We start from the raw sequence: 12,153 nt of genomic DNA on the forward strand, positions 1-12,153 counted from the left end.
AATGAGTTGGTTTTAGAGGTAGAGCAAAGGAAGGGGGTTGTGGGAAGAAACACACTTGTATACCGCAGGCCTACCCATCCACATTCCTCTGTAGCATCTGGCAGGTATAATTGTAATGTTCAAATTCATGTGATGATCCGCTCCAGTTTCTAGATTAGCCTCAAAGCATTTACACTTTGCTTTCTGAACACCATTCTATATGTAAGAGCCCCATTCTTTCTTATGTTAATTATGTAACATGGAGAGCAAATCGAGGGGACCCTCAGCACATGCTCTGGCAGCCGTCTCCTCTCCCTATGAGCCTGACAGGTCTCATCGCCCTGGGAAAACCATTTAGCTCAACCCCAGCTTCAGCCACCCAGGCCCTGATGCGTTCATGTTTACCTCTCATGCAATCTTAGTCCTCGAAAAATTTTTTTCTCTATAGAGGCCTCCTGGGGCAGGAATTACAGTACAAGCAAGAACAAAAGAAGGAAACAACTTTTTGCTTTGCTGAATCATTCCAATTGACATTATCTGGAAATGCCAACATTTGTTAACACACTTTTCCTAGCCTGCCCTGCATTATGCTGCCCTTGCTGTGTATGAGGTCAGCACCCTCTCTGCACCTTTCCCTGATGCCCCCATTCCTCTGCCCCCCATGGAGCAGGCTGAAATAACAGCGGCTGGACTGGGCTGGAATTTTCTTCAATGGTTTGGAGAGGAATTAGGGAAAAAACTTAAAAGCTTAAACTCACTCACCTTGTGGTATTTACTACAATTTAATAGGACTTTCCAAAGTCTAAAACAAAGTCACCCCAATAAATTTAAAAAGTTTTAACAGAAGCAGGGCATACAGAGAAAGAAATGATTCTTCTGTACTACATTTCAGTTTAGTCATTTTGTACATAGGACTTAGGTCATTTTCTATTTCTGCTGCTTCAAGTTCAAATGCAAAAGTTGAATAAAACTCAGTAGGAAGAGGTCCGTTCACATCAAGTTCATGGAAAACTCAACTATCCATTAGTGCCCGGTTCTCCAACAGCAAATAGCTGGGACATGTAGCTTATATTTACAAAAACTCTGAGAGGTAAACCCAGACCGACATTTCTAACAAAGTAATCCAGCGCCCAGCTCTGTGGGGAGACTGACAGCTAAGTCCATTTTTCTGAAAGGTCTTGTTACTTTCAGAGTCTGTATTCTTAGCCCTGAAAAGTCACACCGTGTCCCAGGCTGCAGAAATGGGCACCAGGCATTTTGTCTTATGACTGACCACTGGGAGCATTCAGGAAAAAATGGAGAATGTGTCTTCAGATGTGTGTTTCTGTGTGATGCCAAATGCGTTTTAGAAGCATCTGAGGGGCCATATCTTCCCCTTTGTATTGTAAGCACAACTGAATTATATTCACCAGCAACCATAATTTGTTTGCAGTGTTCAGACTAGATTTTAGGGACAAGAATGATAATTTCAACCTATGTATGTAGCCCCCAATAGTTCAGAGACTGGAATAAATTTATGCAAAGAAAAATGTAATACTTTATGTTGTTGCAAAATAGTGTAGTAGACTAGCATCTTCACATGATGACACTTTTTTTTATTTCAAATAACATCTTTCTTATTTTTTCCATCACCATTTATCCCCTCTCTGCCCTCTTCCACTTCCACACATCCCCTCCCCACCACCACCATCCCCACACAACATCACCACACTGTTATCCATGTCCATGAGTCCTCTCTCCCTCTTTTCTTTTTTGCCCAATCCCTCCACCCACTCCCCAACACCCCAGAGACATTTCTTCTCATTGCTGTTTCTGAAAAATCCAGCTTTATCAATTATTAGAAACTATTTCCAGAGGCAATGTGGGAGGAGAAGGAGATCCTGCTTCCGTCAGCAGATCCCCTGTTTGTAACTGAGTTAGTGAATGTCAAAGGTCAAGAGCTATTGAAGTGACACCTGCATAATATAGTCCCACCTTCCTCTGTAAGAGAGAAAAGCATAGAATGAATACAATGAAATTTCACACACACACACACACCCCAGAAAAGAATAGTGATAGAAAACTCTAAAAAATGGAAAACATAACTAAATTCAGCTGATGAATAGATACCATGTGCCTGGTAGTATGGGGAGCCGGCATGGCCATGGCATACTCATGCCAGCTCAGCCTGGTTCAGTGACCCCCGAGTGGGGGCAATGAAAGGCTTAGAAAAGACAGACACGAGAATGAAAGCTGGGTCTTGGTGGGACGCTGCCCCTTGATGGACTGCACCAGCGCCCACACAGGCCTGGAGCCCAGTTCTGTCCTTGCGGAGCCGAGCCGGGAATTGGCTTTATTCTCCCCGAGTCTCTCGTTAGTTCAGGTGCCCTTTTCTGTCTACATTTCCCTGCACTCCTGCCTGTCACTTGCTATCCAACAGCTGAATAAGAACGAGTGGAGAGCATGCTAATGCATCGCAAATGTAATTGCTGCGTGCTCCTTAGAGTATTGTCAGGAGCATTTCGTTTTAAGGTTCCACCAGGAATCATGTCAGTATTTGAAGTGGGCTATTTTCTATAGCCCACATCACTATGATTCTCAGACATTAAAGCACTAATTACAGCTTGAGAATTTCATTTCAGTAGTGATTGTACTACATCTCTAAAATATGCATTCTTGAGAGCAGGTTTTGTCCAAGTGACGCCTGGGCCCAGACATCTCCATGCAGAAAGTAATTGCTTACAAGAAAACATATTTTAATATTTGATTTCAGAATGAGACCAGCTCAGTCAATTAGCATAATTAACATGTGATAAGCTCAAGTGCCCTGAATGATAGCCTCAGGATCATTTGTTAGATTTCTTAGAAGTTTGGATCTTTATTCCAGACAAGCACTTGCAGAACTTGCTGGTGCTTTAATGATGCTGGGGAACTCTGACCTCAGTTCATGGCATTTCTGAACACCATATTGTCGGCTCAGTCACCAATGAAACATGGTCTTATAGCCATCTCGAACAGCCATTAATTATTTTTAAGCCTCACTAGACCTGGATGGTATTGCTAAATGGTTAGAGCATCAGTCAGGGCACCAAAGGGTCTTGGGTTTGATTCCTGGTCAAGGACACGTACCTGGGTTGCAAGTTGATCCTCAGCCCCAGTCAGGGGCACGTGTGGTAAACAGCCAATCCAAGTGTCTGCCTCACATCGAGGTCTCTGTCTCTCCCTCTTCTTCTCTCTCCCCCTCTCTTTCTCTCTCCTCCCTCCCTCCCTTCCTCTCTTTGTAAAAATCAATGAAAAAAACATCCTGGGGGAGGATCAGCAACAACAACAAAAAAGGCTCCCTATGCCATTTCTATGAAGAGTCCCTGACTATGAATGCCAAAAATTCAAGTAAATATGAAAACAATATAATCCAGTCCATTTTTTCAGACAGAACTTGAGAATAATACAAAACATTTCCTGCTTTTTTATATGAAATATAAACATTTATTCTTTTTAAAATATATTTTTATTGATTTCAGAGAGGAGGGGAGAAGGAGAGAGATAGAAACATCAATGATGCCTCCTGCACTGCACTCCCCCTACTGGGGATCAAGCCCACAACCTGGGTATGTGCCCTTGTCCGGAATCGAACCTGGGACCCTTCAGTCCACAGTTCTATCCACTGAGCCAAACCAGCCAGGGCTAAACATTTATTCTTTGGCAAAACCTTAATGTCTCTGAGCCTCAGTTTCCCCTTCCGTGCAATGGGGATAAACCTGTCTAGCTCAGAGAGTTGTGAGGAGACTTAATGAAATAATGCACAAAAGTGCTAACCCTGTACCTCACATGTATACCAACTGTGGTTTATAAGAAACTCTTGATATTCTTAGTACCACATGGCCAAGAGTTGGAACCATCAGGACAGAAGAACCAAGAGTGTTGATTGCAGTGCTGCCCCCACCCCAGGCGATGGGTCTCAGCCCAGGGTCTTTAGAGGCACATCAACCAGCTTTCAGGTTTGGAAATGCTGTTTCTGCTTTTCTGGGCATCAGAACCCTGCTATTTGTGACGCAGTCACCTCTCAGGAAAGAAACAACAGTTGGAAAAAATGGTGATTTTTTTCCCACAACAAAAAGAAAACACAGAATGGCAAAAGCTAAAGAAGATAGTGAGCAGAGTTAAGTGCCCCTAAGAGAATGGGAAAGTGTTCTAGCAGCCCCGCCCCCAGCCTCTGCTCACTTAGCTGACATTTCCACCAGTGCCCACAGCCCCAACCGGCCTGGGCGCCCTGCGCCTTCCCACCGCTCCTCTGGTCACAGATTCGCCATCAGAACCCCCTTCCTGGGCTCCCCTCTCTCCACCTTGTCTGTTATCCCCCCTGGGGGTCCTCTCAGGGGGATACAGGGGAGGACAACTCTTTAAGAAGTGGGCACCCCCCCTTAAATAGGGAACCCTCAGATACATACCACTTTGAAGCTGTTCCTTTTCTGCGGTGTGATTGGGAAGCCGGACCTACGTAACGTTTAGAGGACTGTCAGGGACCGTACGAAATCGAGCCAGAGTCTGAAGGTCTCCACCCAAATCGCTGGCAGAGGAAACAGAACTAAAACTGATTCACTGCAGATTAAATAAGGCCAAGAAGATGCTGGTGACTAACAAAACCGGCACTGTCCACATCCATGCATAACCCTGCCTCCGTCCAGCGGAGTCCCTTCTTAGCCCAGGGAGTTCTCGGGGTCCTGTGGGCTAATGAAATCGCTTGCTCAGAGCAAGTGCTATGCTGCCACTACAGTTCCCTTTCTAAGTTCCCATCACAGCCCTCTGCAGCTGAAACATCTTTGAGTTTCATACAGAAATGCACACATCTTAACGTGACATTCAAGGCCCTTCCCAGTCTGGTCTAAGCTCTGACCCCATCAGACTCACATGGGTCCAAGACCTCATAACAAACTCAATCTGCAGTTCTCTTTCAGCTTCAAAACCTGGTTCTCCAACAGGTAACAAGCCGTGAGGATGCGGGGAGTTCGGTGGGAATGTGGAATGGTGCAGCCACTGTGGGAAACAGGATTTTCCAAGATTAAAAATAGAACTGCTATGACCCAGCAATCCCACTTCGGAGCATATACCCAAAAGAATTGAAATCGGGATCTCAAAGGAACATCTGCACTCCCTTGTTCATTGCAGCATCATTCACAAAATCGTATACCAAAAACATGGAAACACCTAAACTTTCAGCCACAGGTGAATGGACAAAAAATATATGTAGTACACACACACACACACACACACACACACACACACACACACACATACGTGCATGTGCGCTTAAGCTGTGGAATGTTATGCAGCCTTTAAAAAGGAAGGAAATCCTGCCATTTGCTACAACATGGATGAACTTGGAGGACATTATGTTAAGTAAATAAGCCAGACACAGGAGAACAAATACTCCATGATCCCTTGAATATCAGGAAACTACATTAGTCAAATTCATAGAAACAGAGCAGAATGGTGTTTCCCAGAGGCAGGGGGGAAGGGAATTGGGAGTTGTTGCTCAAAGAGTCAGTGCTTTCAAATATGCAAGAGGAGTAAGTCCTAGAAATCTGTTCTGAGCAGAGTGCCCAGAATTAACAATACTGTACGCAATAGTATGTTTAAAAATGTAAAAGGGTGAAAACCACGTCAACCCTTGTTCTAGTGTGACCTCTCCTGGTGCTCCCCAGGACCCCACACAGACCTGCTCCCCTGGTTGTGCATGGGCTCTGGTCATTTTACCAAACATGTGATCAGTTTCTGAGCTCAGAGAATCATAGTGATTGAGAGACTCAGGGTCAGTCGGCCTGGCCTCGGCAGCCGAGGGACCTTAACCATGAGCCTCAGTTTCCTCACACATTCCATAGGGATGATGGTATTCCCTTCCCCACAGGCTTGTTCTGGGGATTAAATGTCTAATTCACCCAGCAACATTTTAAGGGTTCAGTGGATGAACTCTTGTTATTATACAGCGTGTGTTCAGTTGTGTTCGTCAGTTGTTTGTATGCTTGTTTTCCCAGCTAGGTTGTGAACAGCTTAGGGGAAATCTTTCTATGTGTCTCTGTCTTCCTGCTACTACTACTTGCAGTCAATACCTGTGATCAGATGAATTGAATTCACAGTCAATACCTGTGATCAGATGAATTGAATTGAATTGAACTGAACTGAACTGAGGTCCCACCAGACGGCAAGAGCTACCAGTCAGGATTCTTCTCTCTGGGGCTCTACTCCGGGGCTGGACAGGCTGAAAAGAGCTCTCTGTTTATGTCTGAGAAGCAGCTGATGGAGTTGGGGGTGTTCCCAGTTTCCAGCCACTGAGTGGCCATTTGTCCTGGTGCCTCAGCCATTGGTGAAAACAGATAGGAGGTGGTGATGCTTAAATGCCTATGTATGTTTGAGATTGAGTTGGGAAAGTGTCATGACTTCCAAATACCCATCAGATTCCAGGTGGGATTCTGTAAACCTCAGATTTTAAAAATATTTTTATTGATTGGTTTTAGAGGGGGAAGGGAGGAAGAGAGAGAGAGATTGATTTGTGGTTCCACCCATTCATGCACTCACCAGTTGATTCCTGTACGTTGCCTCAACCAGGGATCGAACCTGCAACCATGGCACATGGAGACAACACTCCAACCAACTGGGCTACCAAGCCAAGGCTAAACCTCAGAATTTTAAGGGGATCGGATTCTGAAGAAAGGGAATGCTCAATTTCTAAATAATAAGAAAGAGGTATAGAAGAGGTACAGGAGAGCTGGACCTGGGGCTGGTTCAATATTTCAATGTCCATAAGAGAGTCATTGACGCATCAGGAAGAAAAATCAATCAGAACCAAGTGAGTGTTGTTAGTTTCAGCAATATCTCAAGTATCTGGAAGGTAACTATGAATGTATTTTATTTTAACAAATAGTCTTATTCTCCTCACCCTACCAGGTTCTCTAGTAACACCGAAGATTATTTTAAAGTCAAGTCTCTAGCCCTAAGCCTTATCAAGCCATTAGTATTTCATCTAAAAGAATATAACATTTTGATCTGAAATCTAAGAGTAAGATTTGGACCAAAGCATTCAAAGACGAGTGTGTTCTACAGCTGGAAGACAGTGAGTAGAATAAGATTTTTACGTTCTCTTTCTTTTTCTTTTAGAAACAGGGAAGATTGACCAAGAGATTCACAAGTACAACACCCCAGGATTCACTGGGTGCCTCTCCAGAGTTCAGTTCAACCAGATCGCCCCTCTCAAGGCGGCCTTGAGGCAAACCAACGCCTCGGCGCACGTCCATATCCAGGGCGAGCTTGTGGAGTCCAACTGTGGGGCCTCCCCACTCACCCTCTCACCCATGTCGTCTGCCACCGACCCCTGGCACTTAGACCACCTGGATTCAGGTAAAGTCTAAAGCAGCGTTAGATTGCTTTATTTCTTTAAACCTCAGTTTCTTTGCCTGTAAAATTGGGTTAGCAACAGCACCTCGCTGGTAATGTAGTTGGAGGATTAAGAGCAAAGGAATGTGTGGGTACATGAGTTCTTAGCACAGAGCTGAGCACATATTAAGTGTCACAAGTTCCCACCATCATTCTTGCTCAGAGCGAGACGTGAACAAGCCAGTGCCTGCACTGCTGGCTGCAACGGGACTGCTGAGTGATCTGATCAAACCACTCCCTTACGTTTGCCTTTGTGACTTTCTGATTTGTAGCCCCTTAGTCCAAGTTCTAAGCTCAGAAGGAAAAATTTAAAGCAATACAGGGATTTCATCACCAATACTGAGTTTATATGAATAGCCTTCTAGCTTTTTAAGTGATAGGTTTAGGCTTCCAAAGCTCAGTGGATTGAGTCCCACTTCTGTAGTTGATAAGATATGTACTTCGAATACACAGGGCTAAAATGAAAGGATGTAGCTGTTGCCTGCAAAACTAACTGGATGCAAATTCAAGATTCTCATAACAGGGACTGGAGGGGAGCCTTCTCGCTCTACCCAAACTAACCTTGGGCAACTCAGCTCACGTCTGTAAGCCTCTGCTTTGTCACCAGAGGTTTGGAGATTTGGAGGTCTCTAAGTGATCTCCAAATCTAACATTCAGCGGGTCTCCAAAGCAACGTATGGTGCTAAAGACAGGAATAGGACGAGCAGGGGGGCAAGGTGGCATAAGTGCCCTCACCAGCAGGTCATACAGGGGCAGCTATTCCAAACTTATTCCTCAGTTTCCCCATATCTCAAGTGGAAATACTAAGACTAACCCATAGAATTATATTTGAGATTATGTATTTAAAGCACTTAGTGCAGTTATAGACATGTAGCAAGCTTCACTAAAGATTAGCTGCAATACTATCACCAACGTGGTCATTATTGTTAGACACAGTTTGCTATGAGGCTTGCATGTCCACTAAAGACTTCCAAGTCCTCCCCCACCCTAATGTCTAATTCATAACAATTCCTAGTGTAAGCATGACACGTTTGATTGCTTTTGTGTATTCCAGTCCCGCGCACCATGTGTCTCAGCTTTAAGCGCAGCTCTCACTGTGGTCCTTGCCAGGATTTGTGCTGCAAAGCTTTGTGAAGCTTCCACGGAAGCCAAATTTCCCCGTTGTCAGAATAGCCAGTTTACAGACTAAACAATTGTTCCTTATACATGGATTCCCATAACACAGTGAGGGGTGCTGTGTGCCAAGGGTGCATCTGAAGAATTCCCTTCCGTGAATGTCGCTGGACCACTCTGTGGACTGGTTTCCTTGTGGGCTGGAATGGCAGGAAGCATTCCTAATGCTGAGAGAAGAAAAACAGGAATGAAAACACGAGATGATAAAAGACAGATGTCAGGGCTACTGAGGAACAGACTTTCCAGATAAATTCCTCCAAATGCCAGAGTGGATGGGGGTAGCACAGGAACTTTGAGACACACAGGTGCTTAAGCCATTCCAGGTACTCCCTGCATGAGGCCCTGAGCATCTGTGGTCTAAGCCGGCTGCCAATAAATTAGTTTCAAAAACATCTAGATGAGCCGTGGGCAAACTACGGCCCGCGGGCCGGATTCGGCCCTTTTGAAATGAATAAAACTAAAAAAAAAAAACCGTACCCTTTTATGTAATGATGTTTACTTTGAATTTATATTGGTTCACACAAACACTCCGTCCATGCTTTTGTTCCGGCCCTCCGGTCCAATTCAAGAACCCATTGTGGCCCTCGAGTCAAAAAGTTTGCCCACCCCTGATAGATGCTACTTTGGGCCAATACAAGCTCTTAGTCACTATGTCCTAATTAGCAAATTATTTGCTTTGTGGACCGTGAGATACAGTTGTGGGAACCAAACAGTTTGGATTCACTTGGGCTTTTTCAACATCATGATTTCTGCATGACAATTTTATTCTTTTGATTGATATAATGAACAAGTATATAGGGAACACTTCTGTTATTATTCGGTGTTCAAATCAAATTCTTCACCCCAGGTATTATGGTTGGCCAGTACTATAGACCAGGGGTCCTCAAACTTTTTAAACAGGGGGTCAGTTCACTGTCCCTCAGACCGTTGGAGGGCCGGACTATAGTTTAAAAAAAAAAAAAAACTATGAACAAATTCCTATGCACACTGCACATATCTTATTTTGAAGTAAAAAAACAAAACAGGAACAAATACAATATTTGTATTTGCATGTGGCCTGCGGGCCGTAGTTTGAGGACCCCTGCTATAGACCATAAGGTCAATTTGCAGAAAAATGTCCCCTTTTACTTGGCAGAGGTCTTACCTGGTGTTAATCAGTTGCCGTATTGATCTCATCACCATAATTTATCCCATAATTGGAATTCCCAATTAATTTCCATAATTATGAAAATGTGTATGAAGAAATATGAACTTAATTGGAAGGACAGAAAACAAGCTTCTGAAGTCTTATTTAGATAATATGATTTTATTATTTTCCTTTAGGTGAATGGGAACATGACAAAGAATGGGAGGCAGGCGCTGGACGTGGGGACAGAGAAAGGCGGAGACAGAAAGGAAGGTCACTGACTAGCAGCCTCCAGTGGCTTAGCATCAGGAAGGAAAGCTTTTCCTCTGCCCTCTATGTCCAGTAACGAGGGGCCTGCAGATTAAACCAATAAAAGACATTAACAGAAGAAAAAAGTTTATAGATGTGAAAGCTTATAAAAGAGTTAGCCTATTAAATGGTTAAAGGCTTATATGCCTTACTCAGAGGGAACAGGGAGAGGGGGGAAGAGGTGTCTATGGAGAGAATAAATGGGTTCCTACAAGAACAGAAGAGAGAGAAGCAAGTTTGTGATCATGCTTGTTTATGCAGGTGGGGGTGGTCTTTCTTCTTTAAGCCATAAAACTCCCCTGGGGAGGGCATTTATGGTAGTTTTACTCTTGGTTTCCTTCCAAAGGGGAGTAAAAGCCACTCAGAAGGGGGAATTTATGGCAGCCTCATTTCTACGTTTAATCAGATAACAGAAACTCCAAAAAAAATCTCTTTCTGCAGCTGTTGAATTGCAGATGTCCTCAGTTTAAACTAATCTTTACATCAACTCTGGGGTTCTAAGTGTATCCCCACATCAGCAAGTGCACCCTAGTGTCTGTGAGCCTCAGTTCAGCATTCAGGATTCTGATTGGAGGGTTTTGCTTTCTTCAGTAATCTTCCTGTGAGAGTAAAATAAGAATCCTCGCTGTCAGATAGTCAGAAACAAAGCGAGAGTATATAAACAAAATGCCATTGCTGGCTGTAAATCATGTCTTTCTTAAGTCTGTGTAGATATAGGATAGAGAGAGGACAAGGGTGAGGGCTGATCAGGCCTGGTTTGAATAAAGGACATTTGAGTACATCATTGCGTCTGGTGCCTTGGAAAGGGTTATCCTCAACCAGAAGGATCTCAGGCCCTCACCCAAGACCCACTGTGTCAGCTTCTTTTATCAAGATTCCCAGGTGACTTACCATGTACACATTCAAGTTAGAAGGCACTCACCTAGCTCAGTGGTCCTCAATCTCAGATACACTTTCAAAGTACCTGGGGGGCTTTCCAAAACCCCAGTATCCAGCCTACACCCCTGACCAATGAAATCTGATGCCCTGGGGGTGAGATGCAGGTGTCCATCTATGTGAGACCTCCCCAGGGCGAGGGGGGGTACCAATGTGTAGCCAAGATTGAGGATCACTCTCCAAATAAGAGAGAAGCTTACGAATAGCCCCCTTGGTGAGCCCTTTTAAATAAGGTCACCAAAAGAAAAGGAAATTAATACCCAAATAATGCAGCAACAACAACAAAAACAGTTTATGAAAAGCAACGAAGCCTTTAGATGGGGAAGTCTCAAATTGAAAAGCTGTAGCAATAAGCTTGCAAAAGGTTGGGCTCCTCTGACCATCTTCTAAGGAAGCTCATGGAGACACAGAAGTTCTCTTCTAAACTTGAGGGCAGCCAATCGGCTTCTTGAAACCGGAAAAGCAGACTTCAAACAAACCAACAAGAATTCCACAGTTTGGGGCCGAACTCTAGCTCTCATGAAAGGGTGTCATTATAGAAGTTGTTGACCCCAGGAAGGAACCGCAGTTTGAGGAAGATGTCCAAATAGTATTCAATTTATTGAATCAACTGCAAACGTAATTTGAAAGGATATTGCGGGGGGGGGGGGGGGCGGGGAGGCGGGGAGGTGCGGGGGCGGGGGGGGGGGGATGCTACTTAACATGAAGATGTGGCCCTGCTGGTGTTGCTCAGTTGGTTGAGCGCCAGTTCGATTTCTGGTCAGAGCACATGCCCAGGCTGTGAGTTTGGTCCCCGGTCAGGGTGTGTATAGGAGGCAATGGATCGCTGTTTCTCTTTCACATCCATGTTTCTCTCTCTGTCTCCCAAACCAATAAAAACATTTTTTTTAATGAAGTATGTACATCTTCAAAAATAATGCACGCCCCGGCTGTGAAGATGGCCTCAGTATTGAAGGGATGTCAGTGATAATCCAAAGCTACTCACTTCACACCCTCACCAGGGTATGTGCTTTGCAGAGACCTGGAGATTAGAATTCAAGACGTCCACCCCTAGGTCTCGCGTTCTTTGTGCTCCCTGACATTTCTCTTACTTAGATGATATCAGATGGTAAAAACAGAAAATATATTCTAAGTTATGCTGGCTTCGTGTAATAAGATCCTTTCTCTCTTCTATGGCACTGCTGGCTGAGTTATTCATTTCCTCTCTGACGCTTTGTAGACTC

At 44.3% G+C, this 12,153-nt stretch overlaps 1 protein-coding gene across 2 annotated transcripts in view; it reads left to right on the forward strand.

Annotated features, from left to right (window-relative positions):
* CNTNAP2 (contactin associated protein 2) overlaps positions 1 to 12,153 on the forward strand; it is a 1,809,641-nt gene that overhangs the window by 1,777,438 nt on the left and 20,050 nt on the right. For both annotated transcript variants that reach the window (XM_081102720.1, XM_081102721.1), the window contains one exon: positions 7,111 to 7,350. In XM_081102720.1, coding sequence (XP_080958846.1) covers positions 7,111 to 7,350 — 240 coding nt within the window. The remainder of the gene's footprint in view (positions 1 to 7,110; positions 7,351 to 12,153) is intronic.

Source organism: Myotis nattereri (assembly GCF_964212035.1).
Source record: "Myotis nattereri genome assembly, chromosome: 11".
NCBI lineage: Eukaryota > Metazoa > Chordata > Mammalia > Chiroptera > Vespertilionidae > Myotis > Myotis nattereri.